The following is a 16,806-nucleotide window of genomic DNA, read 5'->3' as shown; positions in this document are numbered from 1 at the left end:
TTCAACCCCTTTTGCTAAGGTTCCTCATTAATTCTGCTTATCTTCCTGCACTGCTCATATTAACTCTAATTCAGCCTTCCTGGGAACTGGAGTGTGAGATAGAAACGGGTCACTGGGGGGCCAGTCCTTACGGTGCTCATGGCCCTACAGCATGGGTTGCCAGATAAAATACCCAAAAATGAGTTAATTTGAACTTCATGTAAACAACAAATACGATGTTTATAGACACACCTCATGCAATACACGAAACATACCGAGTCTACAAAAGTATTTGTTGCATCTCTGAAATTTAAATTTATGTGTTGTCCTGCATTTTTATTTACTAAATCTGGCCAACCTACCCATGATGTACCTTCTACAGCTGAGGCCCTAGTTGAATGTAGTTATGGCCCTGGCCTAGTGTGCTTGGAGCCCAGCACAAAGTAGGATATCATCATATTTGGAGAAAAGCACACCATTTTATATTATGCTCTGGGGAAGGATTATGGGAAGAGTTCAAGCTTTAGAGACATTTGGATCTGGATAATTATTCATCTTTACTATTTATCAGTTGGGCATATTACTTTTACTTTCATCGGCCTTATTTCTTCACATATATCATGGGGAAAAATTCCCTTACTAGGCTTTTTAAAAAGACTAACTTTCTGTGTCCTGAATCTCTATGTCTTTCTTTCTCACGAATGGCAGTCTCACTCACCCTCACTCTAAATATGGACAGCTTTCTGGAATACATACCACATAGCTCCCCAAATCTGATATTCCCAGGGATACTAAAATGAAGTATCCTTTACTTCAGGCAGCCGGAGAAGGGAGGTGAATGGGATGGGTGAGTGCTATTCCCACAACTCCATGCTGTCGGAGGTTGGGGAAGAGAGGCCCCTGTGGACTAGAACCGGCAGGGAAGGCTGAAGCCAGGCCTCAGTGTGGGCTGCTCGTCAGTATTTGGGGAGCAATTCTCCCCAAACCAAAGTTCAGGTCACTCAGGTTATAGTGATTTCATACATCACGTATTTAAGATTCTTGGTAACTTCAAAAGACAAAGTATAGTAACTCCTGTGAAGTCACCTACCATGCCCATAATTTATATAATAGTGAACATTCATTCTCTTTCCTCTATGCCTCATAACTGGTGAGTGCTTGAAAGCTTCATCAATAAAAGGGGCCCATATTCAATATACTCTCAATACAGCATAATCTTCTGCTTCAATTCTCATGCAAAAAAAAAAAAAAGGGATGAAATCCTTCTCAGAAGAGTGAATGCAACATGCAGAGAGGCGACCTCACTGGATAAGCAAGTTTACTTAACTTCCATAAGCTGAGTTCCAATCCTGTTGGAAACATTAATGTTTAACAACTTTAGCATTCAGTACTACTAAGTGAACTAGAAGTTTCAAATTTAAAAAGTCTAATTTAGGCCGGGCGCAGTGGCTCATACCTGTAATCCCAGCACTTTGGCAGACCGAGGCGGGTGGATCACGAGGTCAGGAGATCGAGACCATCCTGGCTAACACGGTGAAACCCTATCTCTACTAAAAAATGCAAAAAAAAATTAGCCGGACGTGGTGGCGGGCGCCTGTAGTCCCAGCTACTCCAGAAGCTGAGGCAGGAGAAAGGCATGAACCCGGGAAGCGGAGCTTGCAGTGAGCCGAGATCGCGCCACTGCACTCCAGCCTGGGCCACAGACGGAGACTCCATCACCTCCCCCCACCAAAAAAAAAAAAACTTCATTAAATTAATACCATTTTTTTATGCTACTGGTTAAACAGAGGAAATCTCAAGAAAGAAGATCTCTGATTGAGAATTAATCTAGAACTAAATTGCATGCTCTTGCGTTTCATAGGTGCTTCGCTTATATGTTTTAGGCATTTAAGCAACTTAAGAGTTAAGAAAAACATATACCATTTACATTTATTTTTACAAGTGTTATTTCAATAAGTATTCCTCGAACTTTTATAATCATGCTAAGCACTGGGCTGGAGATCCACAACCAGCAAGTTCTGCTACCACAGAACTTATTTCCTAGTGAAGAGGCTGATGAGAAAAAGGTGAACACATAAATTAGTTAGACTTTAATAAATGCAATGGAGGAAACAAAAGAAGCTAATACGAATAAAATAAGCAGTACATAAAATAGAGAGGCTAAGTCAAATCTCTTACAGAATTTATTTAATTGAATTATTTATTATGAGAAGGAATCAACCATGTGCAGATAAGTACAATAGCTAGTGCTGAGGGAAAGGCAGGACAAAGGCCCTGGGGTAGGTAGAGAAATGAGAATAATAACGTGGTAGGAGTGGTCAGGGTGCTAGGCAGAGCCAAAGCATGGAAGACTTGGCATAGCAGCTGATAGTACCTAGATTTCTTTCTAAATCCATTAGAAAGTTTCATGCAGGGGAATGGTATCCTTTTATGTATGTTTTAAGGAAAAAGGTATATGTAATCCAAATTAAATTATAATGTGATTCCCTTTGTTGATGAGAGCCAATATTTCCAAACAGATTGCCTCATCCTCATCCGGTTTACGCTGACATCTTCATTAGGATGTTTCCATCTCTGCCCATAAAAATCAAATGCTCTTCCCTCGAAGACCAGTTCAAGGTCCACTTTGAAACTCATCTCACTGCCTCCCCAGGCATTCTGCACTTGCCGCTTTCTCTGAATCTGGCATAGACTAAATGAAAATTTATCCTTCTAATGTCCACAGGGTTGCTTAAAGGGCTAGCATTTGGTGAATATTTGAAGTAAAATCCCAAGCTTGTTCCATTAGCTAGGATTCTGCGATCAGTGCCTTCAGGCAAACTCTGCACACAGCTACAGACAGAGTAAGCTGTTTAAGAAAATCTCATCACTTTTCTGCTTGAAACCTCAGAAGGTTTTCTTCTGCAACAAGATAAGATTACACTTATTTCAAAGGGCAGACAGGATGGTCATAATCTGCTCTGGCCCCTTCACCAACTACATCAGGTTTATCCAGTTCTGGGACTACTTGCCATTTCCCAAATGTGCTCTTCCATCTCTTATTTCCCTCTTCCTTTTCCCTCTCTCTCATGTTTCCTTCCTCCAGCTACCAACTGTAGAAACATTATTTTTTATTCTTTCACTTAAAAACGGCCTGAACTATTCTGATGTATGTGGGTGCTCCTTCCTCTGTCTCCCTTTACCCCAGGATTTACCTTAACCGTAGCTCTAGCATATATGCTCCTTTGAACAAATAGTTCAAAAAAGGTTGCCTACAATAGATTTCTCTCTGAGATTCACAGATGAATAGAATACACCTAAGACTTTGTGAAAAAAATGCAGTAGAGGTGCAGAACCTAATGTTTTCTACATGTATGTGAGCTCAAATTCTATTTATGTTCACGTGTGTCAAACATATATTAACATCCTGTATATGTCTGGGACATCTTCATCTGACCTTTTGTAAAACAAAACAAAACTTCAATTTAAGTCCTTTTTGTAAGAATTGCAATAATTGGTTTAAAAGTCTGTCCCATGTGGCTGGATGCCGTGGCTCACGCCTATAATCCCAGCACTTTGGGAGGCTAAGGTGGGTGGATCACCTGAGATCAGGAGTTCAAGACCAGCCTAACCGACATGGTGAAACTGTCTCCACTAAAAATAAAAATAAATAAAAATAAAATAAAATAAAATTAAAAATAGCCAGGCATGGTGGCAGGCACCTGTAATCCCAGCTGCTCAGCAGGCTGAGGCAGGAGAATTGCTTGAACCCAGGAGGCAGAGGTTGTAGTAAGCCAAGATTGCACCATTGCACTCCAGCCTGGGCAACAAGAGAGAAATTCAGGCTCAAAAAAAAAAAAAAAAAAAAAAAAAGTGTGTCCCATGCACTGAACTGTGAACTTCTTAAGAGTCTGTCTCGCTTGACTTATTGTAGCTGGCCCAGTACAAGGCCTGAGCTCTCACAGGGACTCAACACATTCTGACTGACTGAACCATCATGAGCTCACAAAGCAGACAGACTCTGCTTATTGAAAAGAACCTGCATCATCTTCATTTTGCTGCATCTGCAGATGTTCCATCATTGTCCTTTCTTCCCCCTCCTATTCCACTGACTTATCCTAGGTCCTGAAGCAATGGTAAGGCAGAACTGGATATAAAAAAACAATTTTTTAACCTCTCTGATAACTCTGAGAATTACTTTCTTTCTTTCTTTCTTTTTTTCTTGGCAGAGTTTCAATTTTTTTGCCCAGGCTGGAATGCAGTGGCACAATCTTGGCTCAATGCAACCTCTGCTTCCAGGGTTCAAGAGATTCTCCTGCCTCAGTGTCCCAAGTAGCTGGGATTACAGGCATGCACCACCACACCTGACTAATTTTGTATTTTTACTAGAGACGGGGTTTCACCATGTTGGTCAGGGTGGTCTTGAACTCATGACCTCAAGCGATCCACCCGCCTTGGCCTCCCAACTACTGGGATTACAGGCGTGAGCCACCATGCCTGACTCTCTCTGAGAATTACTTTCTAATGGAAATCTGAACATCATTGTTGCTCATTATTTCCCTTTATTTTAACACATTCCACATTTTCAGAACCTACTACCAACTCACGTGCAGTTGAGATATTTGGCATGTGTAAGTAATCAACTTGATACTGATTAAAAGATCAGATTATTCTGAGTCTGAATTGATAAGTCCAATGTCCAATCCTTTTTGTTAGACATGCTCTGACAAAGAAGCGTTCACTTTTTACAAGAAGTTCAATAATTTGGTAAATGTTCAAGCTATGCCCTTATTTCAGTTCATAAAAATGTTTCCCTAGAAGAAACTAGAAGCTCTGCTCATGGCTGGTCTTGATCCTTCAGCTAGAATTCTTTGCTCCAAATCTACCTATCACTGTATAATTACTACATAATTAATGTTTCACCATATTACATAAGAAACTCATGAAAGTCTGCCCAAGATTTTGCTAACATCCATATATTCACACCTACATAGAAACTTCCGATCTAGTTATTTAACAACTTTAAGGAAAATATCATACTATTAATCTAGCAAAGATGTATTGGTCTTAGGTTAGCCTTCAGTGAACAGCACTGCTTTTTCCAATAGTTTAATACTTTCCTCAGTGTCTACCAATCAAATTTGATTAGCTGATGTTAAAATCTTGTCCAGAAATGTCTTTACAAAAAAAAAAAAGAAATACTCATGTTCTTCTTTGTAGAAATCATGATTAATAGACCTGCATACTTCTTCAATACATCTTTTGGTTGTATCATTTTCAAAGATCACTGAACACTATTAATCTTACCTGAAAATCATCTCAGAATTGAATTTATTTGACTTAGTTGTTGTGATTTTGTGTAAACACTTTTACCTCTCCCAGTAGGAGGTACCAATATGGGCTAATGCCTACTCTTAATAATTAAGCCAAAATATTATCCTTACATGTATGGCTTGGTAGTCTTTGGAACATCCATGTCAAATAAAGATAACTTTGTTAAAACAAAACACTTGGAGGGCTTGTGATTAACAGTGCATGTACTGAGGCCAATGTTAAAATAAACAAACAAACAAAAAATCAAAGTCTAAAGGGAGAGAGTGGGCCGGACACATTGGCTCACGCCTGTAATCCCACCACTTTGAGAGACCAAAGCAGGAGAATCTCTTGAGCCCAGGAGTTTGATACCAGCCTTGGCAACATAGAGAAGTCCCATCTCTACAAAAAAAGAAAAAAAAAAAATTAGCCGCACATGTTGACGCATGCCTCTGGTTCCAGCTACATAGGAGGATAAAGTGGGAGGAAGACTTGAGCCTGGGAGGTCAAGACTGCAATGAGCCATGATTACACCACTCCACTCCAGCCTGGGTGACAGAGCAAGATCCTGCCTTGAAAAATAAAAAATAGAGAGTGGTCATATTCCTTAAAATAAAATAAGTGAGAAAACAATATTGTGTAAGTATTAAATACTTCTTCAACAGAATCTTTAGGAACCAGTGGAGAGATGGTTCAAAACACTATTTCATTTGGCAAATGTTTTCTATCAGAGGAGATAGATGAGTAAGGTCTTTATACCCCAATGGCATATACAGTGGAACCACCCAACTGACTTCACTCAACACAGTCTGTACTCACCACAAAATCTTCAATACAATACAACTTCTGTAGATTATCCCATATGAAAGAACACAATGACCAGCTAAGTGGTCCTTTTTATACTGTTGGCAGTTATAATTCTGAATATATAGCTATAAATAAGATCTGCTTCATATTTCATTTGCTTGTAGCTTGAATAATTGTGAGTCACTAGCCAAGATCCTTATGACATGAAGAGATTCAGAAAACATCACCTTCAAAAAACTAAGGACTAGTCACAGAACTGCTTTGCCATTTGAAACATTGTCAGAGTATAACCTCTTTGAGGAACCATGGAGCCCTCTTGCCCATCCGTTAGTCACCTAAATAATTCAAGAGCTCTGGAGAAAGAAAGATAGAATTCAACTCCTATCTGCTACTTTCCTGCTCTTTAGAAAGAGATTTCAGCTAATTAGTAGTCAGGTTTTGTCATTTATAAGATAAAGATATAAATAGTTACTACTTCCTGCACTTATTTTGAGAGCTTAAAGAATCATGTAACTTTTGTTTTTCCATCATATCTGATTTCTCATCTAGTTTAACATGGCAAAGGGCACACTAGCAAAACTAAACTCTTTTAATGGCACTCCTCCATAAACACACATCTATGCATATATATCCATAAATTACCATTTTATTCTACACAAATATAATATATTCAAATGAATGAAAACGCTTTTTCTTTTTTTTTTTTTTTTTTAACAAATAAGTCTACTTCAGAGACTCCAACTTAGGAAAAAAGAATCCTCAGTTCTATCTCTAATGCCAATTCACAAACTAGAACAGAAATATGAATTCATTTGATTGACAGATGAGCCTGTTAGATTTAAAGGGAAACACCAATTCATTTACAATATGCAGGGCAGCTCTAAGAAAAAAAAAACAACAACACTGCCTATCATCTAAACAGGATCATAAACTGGTCACTTCTTAGGATATTATCCCCAGTGCTCACTAAAATGCACTAAAGCCTATTTTCTTTACACAAGGGGATGAAAGAATACCCAATATATGATCAAGTTTGAAGTAATATTCTATCAATTCTAAACCTATAAATATATTTTATATCACAGACTTTGAGTATAACACATTTCTATGCCGTCCATATGGAAAACACTGTTTCTTTTCTTTTTTAACTTAAAAAATACAAAGATTATCTTAGAATAACATTTTATGATTTTAATTAAGAATCTCATTTTTCTATGTTCTATACATCTTTTGATTAAAAAAACTTACACCAGAATTTGCTCAAACAATACTTTCCATAAATATATTATGCTATCCTAAAAACAATGTCAAATCATCAACAAAACATTTAACTGACAGCATCCATTTCGTTTAACAGATGAGAATGAAGGAAATTTGCATGAAAGATCTTCCACATAATCTTCAACTCTCCTTGTCCCTTGCTAGTACATTTTCAAATGGCATTGCACCTGCTTTCATATAAACATCTTTGATGCTTGGAACATCAAATGCATCAAGGCATTGTTAGAAAAACAACTACTTAACAAATAGCTCAAAAGGACATAAGGAGATATGTTTCATGATTGGGCATCTCACACAGTAGCTAGATATTTGTTAGATAAGAAATCCTTCCAAAATGCACCTTCCAAAATGGCCAGTCTGACATGCCCTTTGGTCAGCTGCCTAAACTAAATGCTTGGTTGTTTCTCACATCACTCAATGAATATTTGGGCTTATGAGGAAGCCTCTCAATTCTGTCTCTTGATCTATTCAAACTGTTAAGGAAATTTTGAACATCTGACCGTAAAAATCTCTATTTTCCCTCATGCATGCAGGAATGAATGAGGCTAAGATATGAATTTAAGATATATATTTCTTGTGACTGATTTTCTATCAACTCACTTTATTTCAAAAACTTCACAAACACAATTCTGCTTCTGTGTGCATTTCCAAATTTCTGCTCTAATTATGTCAGTGAACTTCATTTTTTAAGTGACACCGTATTCCAAATCAGTATTTGCTGTTGAAATTTCCATGGTAGCAATCCCAGGAGCATCATTAAGAAAAACTCACGAATATAAGTGAAAAATCCTGTTGAATGTTGACAGTTTTACAAACATTAGGTTTGGCATGACTTCCTCAATAGGATAATCACCCCTTAAAATTAATAGATCAACTCAAAAACCTTTTTGGTTACTTGTTTTTCCTGGAGTTGATATCCTCTTTCCAGTCCTAAAGTGGTGAGTCTCAGAAGCTGATAGATACAGGAAGAAAGACTGAAATAGCAAATCTCACTTTAATTTGGGAGCAATATGGGGCCAGTATAGATTTGCACTACGGCATTTCTCAGTATAGCTTATCCACTTTGGCTGATACTCAGCTTAAGTGTCTCCTCTCCTGGAAAGCTGTTTCTGAACCTTCCAAGTCCATTCAATTGCTTTTTTTTTTTTTTCATATCATATCTTGTCTAAATCTTTTTTAGTGCACTTATTATAACACCTCACTTACGTGTAGCTTTCTCTTTTTAGTTTTAGAAGTTTTGGACATCTAGGAATATGAATTATATATCTGCATATCCAATATCTTATACATCTGGCATATAGTAAATGTGACAAATGTGTGTCAATTAAATATAGGATTCTTGCAGCATATGACTTGGACTTTCCTGTTATAAAATAGGAATTTGTTAAACTCTATGAAGTATTGTGGTTTTGAGACTGATCAGTAAGCTCACAAATAGAGTTGGTCATTGAGAGTATAAAGATTTGGGAAGAAGAGATGTGTGCTTCAGATCATCACCTCCTTGTGACCCTGTGTTCCTCAAGAATAAATGAAATTCATATTGCTCAAAGCAAGAATAACAAAAGTAAGAGAAAAAATGTGTTATGTATCTAATTAAAATATAACAACTGGACAACACAAGCAAGTGACATTTATCCATTTATCTCAGGTATGCAAAGTTGGGTCAATATTAAAAATCAATTAATGTAATCTGTCACATCAAGAGACTATATCACATGATCATATCAATAGATTTAAATAAAGCATTTGACAAAATCCAACACTCATTTACGGTAAAAACTCTCAGTTAACTAGAAATAGAGGTGGACTTTTTCAACTTGACAAAGAATATCTACAAAATATCTATACCTAATATAATTTTTAATGATAAGAAACTTGTAGCTTTCTCATTAAGATTATGAACAAGGCAAAGTTGCCCCTTTTCATTGTTCTTTTTCAACATCATACTGGAAGTTGTAGTGAATTAAATAAGATAAGAAAAGGAAACAAAAGGTACACAGATTGGAAAGGGAAGAAGTAAAACTGTCTTTGCAGATGACTTGATTGCTTAGGTAAAAAAGAATTTAAAAATTAAAAATATTCCTATAACAAATAAATGATTATATCACTGTAACAGGATACAAGATTAACATATAAAGTCAATAATTTTCCTACATACAAGTAATAAACAAACACGATACGAAATTAAAAACACAACAGCATTTACATTAGCATGCCCCAAAATGAAATATCTAGGAATAAGTCTAGCAAAATAAAAGGCGTATACAAATAAAATGATAAAACGCTAATGAAAGACTTAAAAAATAAAACCTAAGTAAGTGAAGAGATATTCCATGTTCATGAATAGGAATACTCAACATTGCCAAGATGTCAACTCTTTTCAACTTCATTTATCGATTTAATGCGATTCCAATAAAAATTCTAGGAAGTTATATTGCGTATCTTGATAAACTGATTCTAAAATTTATAGGGAGAGGCAGTAGATCCAGAAAAGTCAACACAACATTAAAAGACAAAGTTGAAAGACTGACCCCACTTTACTTCAATACTTACTATGAAGCTACAGTAATCAAAACAGTATGGTATTGGCAAAAAAAAAAAAAAGACAATTTAATGGAACAGAATAGAGAACCCAGAATAGATACACATTAATATAGTCAGCTGATCTTTGACAAAGGAGAAAAGACAATACAATGGAGACAAGATAAACTTTTCAACAAATAGTGCTAGAAGAACTTGACATCCACATCCAATAAAACATGAACCTAGACACAGATCTTACACTATTCACAAAAAATTATCTCAAAATAAACCACAGACCTAAATGTAAAATGCAAAACTATAACACTCCTAGCAGATCACATATGAGAGTATTCAGATAAACTAGATTTGGCAATTGCTTTTTGGATACAGTATTAAAGGCACAATACATGAAAGGAAGATTTTATAATCTGGACTTTATTAAAATTGAAAAATTCTGCTTTGCAAAGCATATTGTCAAGAGAATAAAGGGAAAAGCCACGGAATGACAGAAAATAATTGCAAAAGATATATCTGATAAAGGATCATTTTTCAAAATATACAAAGAATTCTTAAGAAAACCAACTGATTAAAAAATGGGCCAAAGACTTTGGCAGACACCTCCCTAAAGAAAATATGCAGATGGCAAATAAGTGTATGAAAAATTACTCCACATTAAGTGTCATTAGTGAAGTCCAAACTGAAACAGTGAGTTACCATTACATACCTATTGAAATGGCGCAAATCCAGAACACTGTCAGCACCAAATGATGGAGACCATGTGGAGCAATGGGAACTCTCATTCATTGTTGATGGGAATACAAAACGGTATAGCCACCTTGGAACACAGTTTGGCAGTTTCTAAGAAAACTAAACATACCCTTCCCATATGACCCAGCAACCATGCTTTTTGGTGTTTATACCAACAAGTTGAAAATGTATTTCTATACAAAAGCCGGCACAAAGATGCTTACAACAATTATATCCATAATTGTCAAAAGTTGGAAATGACTAAGATGTCCTTCAAAATGTGACAATGTAATATTATCCAGCTTTACAAAGAAATGGGCTATCAAGCAATGAAAACACATGAGAAAATTACTAAGTGAAATAAACCAGTACAAAAGGTATTATTCCAAATACATGACAGTCTAGAAAAGTTAAAACTATGACAATAGTAAAAAGACCAGCGGGGCTGGGCACGGTGGCTCACAGCACTTTTGGGAGGCCAAGGCAGGTGGATCACGAGATCAGGAGATCAAGCACTTTTGGGAGGCCGAGGCAGGTGGATCACGAGGTCAGGAGATCAAGACCATTCTGGCTAACACAGTGAAATCCTGTCTTTACTAAAAATACAAAAAATTAGCCAGGCGTGGTGGCGGGCACCTGTAGTACCGGCTACTCGGGAGGCTGAGGCAGGAGAATGGCGTGAACCCAGGCATCGCTTGCAGTCAGCCTGGATAGAGCCATTGCACTCCAGCCTGGGGGACAGAGCAAAACTCCGTCTCAAAAAATAAAAAATAAAAAATAAAATAAAATAAAATAAAAAATTTAAAAAATAAAAATAAAAAATACCAGTGGTTGGGGAAAGGGAAGGTCGACTAGAAAGAACACAAATGATTTTTAGGGCAGTAAACCTACTCTGTATGATAATATAACAATGGATACATATCATTATACGTTTGTCTGAATCTATAAAAAGTATAGCATCAAGAATGAACCATAATGTAAACTGTGGACTTTGAATGATAATGATGAGTCAATGTAGCTTTAGGTTTGTCAGTTGTAACAAATGTACCCTATTGTGGGAGATCTTGATTATGGAGGTAGCTGTGCATATTTGAAGACAGAGGATACATAAGAAATCTCTGCTATTTGCTCTAAATTTTGCTATGAACTTAAAACTGTGAAAATCAAGTCTATTAAAGAAATTGACACACACACACACAAATAGAACTAGCATTGATTAATTGGTGGCACAACAATAAACTGACATTATTAAACTTACATATAGACTATGCCTACATTTCTGCTTCCAGCTGAATTTATACCTAGAGATGCCATATTCCTTGAGATGATGGCACTTTCAATGGAAGATATTTTATCCATATGGATTCTATAATCATAAATTAAAACTAGTCGGGCGTTGTGGCTCATGCCTGTAATCCCAGCACTTTGGGAGACTGAGGAGGGCAGATGACTTGAGGTCAGGAGTTAGAGAACAGTCTGCCCAACATGGTGAAACCTGTTTCTACTAAAACTACAAAAATTAGTTGAGTGTGGTGTCAGGCGCCTGTAATCACAGCTACTTGGGAGGCTGAGGCAGGAGAATCTCTTGAACCCAGGAGGCGGAGGTTGCAATGAGCCAAGATTGTGCCACTGCACTCCAGCCTGGGCAATAGAGTGAGACTCCATCTCAAAAACTAAAAATAAAAAAGTTAAATCTGAGAATATTATTTTCAAAGCAACAAACAGAATTTTACATATTTAATTAGAACAATCTGTGGGGGTGAATTATTGAGGTCAGTGAAAACAGTATATTCACTAAATTTATAAAGCTATTCACTATTGCAAACAATCCTCTTTTAGCTGCCATTATCTATATGCATACTGGCCACTCCCTTGAGCCCTGAGTTGTTCCCCAACCCCTTCCCTCCAAGAAAATCTCTACCGCTCAAATTCACTACTCGGAAAAAGCTAGTCATTTGCTACCTTAAACAGGAAAGACATCTACCTCGGACAAGAAAAAGTAGTATCAGGAAACTGCTACTGTCTTTGAGCCATTATAATAACGTGGGCTCTATTTTTTGATGTAGCTGGCATTACCCTAAACTACTCTTCCTTGTCATCTACGAAATTCCAGTATAGTTTATCTTATTAATAGGAAACCTTGGCATAAAACAAACATTTTTTTCCTCTCTATGCCAACCCTAGCATTATCATTAGTAACTGGAATATCCATTAGACAACTTATCCAAAACTATGTCCTCTCAGGTCCTTGACCTCTACTATCAAATTATTCCCCCCTCAACCTCAGTTTGGTTATTTACACTCATAGGAATGCTTTGAATATTGTCATCTCCTATAACTCCTCCATCTTCAAAATCAAAATCAACCAATCTGCCATATGACTATAATCTCTCCATCACACCAGCTTGTTCAAGTGCTCTCATGATGACTATTAATTGATTTCATTGAGATGATCATCCTTCTTTCACTTCCTTCCACAACTATCTCACATTCCATTGTGCTTCATTTGAATAACATCCTAAATTTCATTGGTTTTCTGAGTTTTCATCACATCTATCCAACAAAACCACAAGCCTGCAGGAATTGAGCTGTCTGCCTTTTCTATGGTGTAATAACCAGAGAATGGAGCAATAATGAGTAATACCATACAACTGGGAACGCCAATTCCAGTATAAAGATGTTCCACAAATTTCTAATTAACTCTCAACACTTCCAACAATACCACCACCAACTTAACATATATCTGTCAAATATGTCAAAACCATCCCAAATCAACACTTTTATAAGTATTTGCTGAATGAATGGGTGAATGGATAAATTAATACAAGTAAGTATATAATTATTATCACAATAAGCATTCATGTATAAAGCAAGTATTCATATCCACATCATATAAGAGAAAAAATCTGAATTTAACAGAATCCAAGGAAGCAGATGAACTTTGATTCAAATTTAGATCTTCTCAATTTCCCTAACTCTAAATCCTGAGTGTCTTTCCATCCATATACTACGATGCATATTGAACTTTATGAAATGTTCTTTCTTCATTTAATGTATAACCATAGACTCAGAGAATTAGGTCTAATTTTGAATGCAATTGTCTTTGGCTATAAAAATAATGCCCATGGAAGGCATTATAATGCTTTAAAACATACACCATTCACTGCAAATACTTTAAAGGAAACATTTTAATTTTGTGAATAAAAATATTTAATAGCCCACACTCCAAATTAAAATTGATACCAAAATGTATCCAAAGGAATCATCTCACAAAAGAAAGGGGACTTAGAAAAAAAATTAAAAATTGACATATAAAAACCATTGATTTTTATCCTTTATTGAGTGTTTGCCATGTTGCAGACATTATGCTAAGCAATTTATATGTACAGGAAAATAGAACCTATTATTATCCCTATTTTACAGATATGAAAATTGAGAATTAGTGGAAATAATCAAAGCTAGGAACCAAATACAACTTCTGTATTATTCCAGACACTGCATTTAACATTAAATTGCCTTTCCAATAAGTAGTTAATTATTTTATTTTGAGCCATTACTTAGTGAAAACTCGAGAAGAGTATTTTTTTCCTACTAATAGCATCTGATAATGAGACATTTTAATTATAATCAGATGGAGAAGGAAAGCACTATGTACATTATATAGTTTAGCATTTCCAGGATATTAAATGAGCAAATTGTTTAGTCTTACCCATGAATTCAATCCCCAAGTGGTCTGCTACACCAAAGTCAGCATGGAAGAAAGGGGAAGAGAAAAAGAGAAAAAGGTTAGAAAAACTCTACACATGAAAATCAGTGCTTATAACACTAACCCTCCAAGGCAAGGAATGTGCCTCAATTTTAACCCCTATGTTTGCTTAGAAAAGATACATTACAGATCACCAAGAGTAGAGTTGCTCTGAACACTGCTGGGTATTTCCCCAAAGCCTCTGAGCTATAGCTTAGATTTTAGATGAACTAATATTGCATAAATTATGAAGAATGCTAAGTATACATTTAGCGAAGAAAGAAAAGAAAAATTGTTATATACCATGAACATCTGGCACTAATATTCTTTTCAGAACCCATAATATTTTATGTGGAATAACTCTTTGTTCATCATGAATTTATTTGAACCTCCTTAATAAAATAAAAGTGAATAAGCAAGGAACTTCTGCATGACAGGCCCTAATCAGGTGTACTTGACCTCCACAAAAAAGCAATGATATTGGACTTTTTTTTCTCTCTCTCTCACTTTTTAGAGGGGAAAACTGTGCTTCAGTGAGATTAAAACTCTTACATAGGTTACAAAATCTGAGACAGTTCCAGGGCACAAATTTGGTTGATCTGACCATTAAGCCCCATGACTATTTGAATTAACAGCCCATCCTACCAAACACAAATGGTAGCTGTGTCCATGTCTGTTCTATGTGCATATAGAATGCAGACCATCTTGACCGGCTAATATCTGCCTGATCAGCAGAGCAATGAACTGTACTGGGCTGGGCCCCAGCATTCAACCTCAGATGTTCCTCTATTTAAATGGTTCTGTTTTAATCATTCAGTTATTCACTTGTTCACTTTTACAATTCATTGCATTCATTAATAATTTTTTTCTGTTGCCATAATGTTTGTCTGAAGCGAGAATAAGGGAAAAATCTATGGCTGCCATTGTAATTGTTTCCAAGACTAATTGCTGGGCTTCCTTTTATGAATTCTATGTTTAGCAAATAAGCTTTTCCTTTTAGAAAATATGCATCTAGTTACCTTGATTTCAAAGCCTTTTGTGTTTGTAAATAGGTTTAAAAAGTTTATTTAGAAAAAGATAAATATATACACAGTATAAAATTTATCATTAAAACCATGTTTAAACTCAATGTAATTAATTAGTAGGTTAGTGCAAAAGTAATTGCGGTTTTTGCCATCACTTTTGTTAACCTGATACATTGACAATGCTGTACAACCACCACCACTTTTTCCCCAAATTCTTCCATCACCCCAATCAGAAACTCTTTGACCCCTAATCCATAATTCCTCATTCATCCCTCCTCCTAGCCCTTGGTAACTTCTAATCTACTTTCTATCCCTATCAATTTGCCTTATGAACTGTTCACATTTACTTATATAAAGAAAGATGGTGACAATGTTTCTAAAAAGTAGATGCATTCATTTTTTTCCCTGGCATTTCTTGACTGCTTACTCTGTAGTCATCATACACATGGTGATAGATATCAGGCACATTTTCATGTAAAGAAAGGATTCTTCTTCTCAAGTAGCTCAAAAATGAATGAAAGACCATGGAGAAAAAGCTATGGTCATTCTTTGTCATAAGTGCTATAATGGAAAAGCAGAAAATGTGCACTGGATGAAGAGGCCATGGACCCACAAACTTGCTGTTAGTAACAGAGGGAGAGAATGTGCAATACAAAGAGCAAAGTTTATACAACCTCATCAAAGAGTGAGTGAAAATTATGAATAGACAATTCTCAAAAGAAGACATTTATGTGGCCAAAAAACATATGAGAAGAAGCTCATTATCACTGGTCATTAGAGAAATGCAAATCAAAATCACAATGAGATACCATCTCATGCCAGTTAGGATGGTGATCATTAAAAAGTCAAGAAACAACAGATGCTGGAGAGAATGTGGAGAAATAGGAACACTTTTACACTGTTGTTGGGAGTGTAATTAGTTCAACCATTGTAGAAGGCAGTGTGGCGATTCCTCAGGGATCTAGAACCAGAAATACCATTTGACTCAGCAATCCCATTATTGGGTATATACCCAAAGGATTATAAATCATTCTGCTATAAAGATACATGCACAGGTATGTTAATTTCAGCACTATTTACAATAGCAAAGACTTGGAATCAACCCAAATGCCAATCAATGATAGACTGGATAAAGAAAATATGGCACATATACACCATAAAATATTATGCAGTCATAAAAAAGAATGAGTTCATATCCTTTGTAGGGACATGGATGAAACTGGAATCCATCATTCTCAGCAAACTAACACAGGAACAGAAAACTGAACACCACATGTTCTCACTCATAAGTGGGAGTTGAACAATGAAAACACATGAGCACAGGGAGGGGAACATCACAAACTGGGGCCTGCTCGGGGGTGAGGGGCAAAGGAAGGGAGAGTATTAGGACAAATACATAATGCATGC

The 16,806-nt window shown here is 36.3% G+C and overlaps 1 protein-coding gene across 1 annotated transcript in view; it reads right to left on the bottom strand.

The window, feature by feature from the left end:
• Positions 1–16,806, bottom strand: part of NRG3 (neuregulin 3) — a 1,124,269-nt gene that overhangs the window by 107,638 nt on the left and 999,825 nt on the right. The window contains 1 exon segment of the mRNA XM_011929348.1: positions 14,339–14,365. Coding sequence (XP_011784738.1) covers positions 14,339–14,365 — 27 coding nt within the window.

Source organism: Colobus angolensis, unplaced genomic scaffold (assembly GCF_000951035.1).
Source record: "Colobus angolensis palliatus isolate OR3802 unplaced genomic scaffold, Cang.pa_1.0 Scaffold12, whole genome shotgun sequence".
NCBI classification, from domain to species: Eukaryota; Metazoa; Chordata; class Mammalia; order Primates; family Cercopithecidae; genus Colobus; species Colobus angolensis.
The sequence above is the reverse complement of the archived record's forward strand: the minus strand, read 5'-3'. Positions and strand labels throughout refer to the sequence as shown.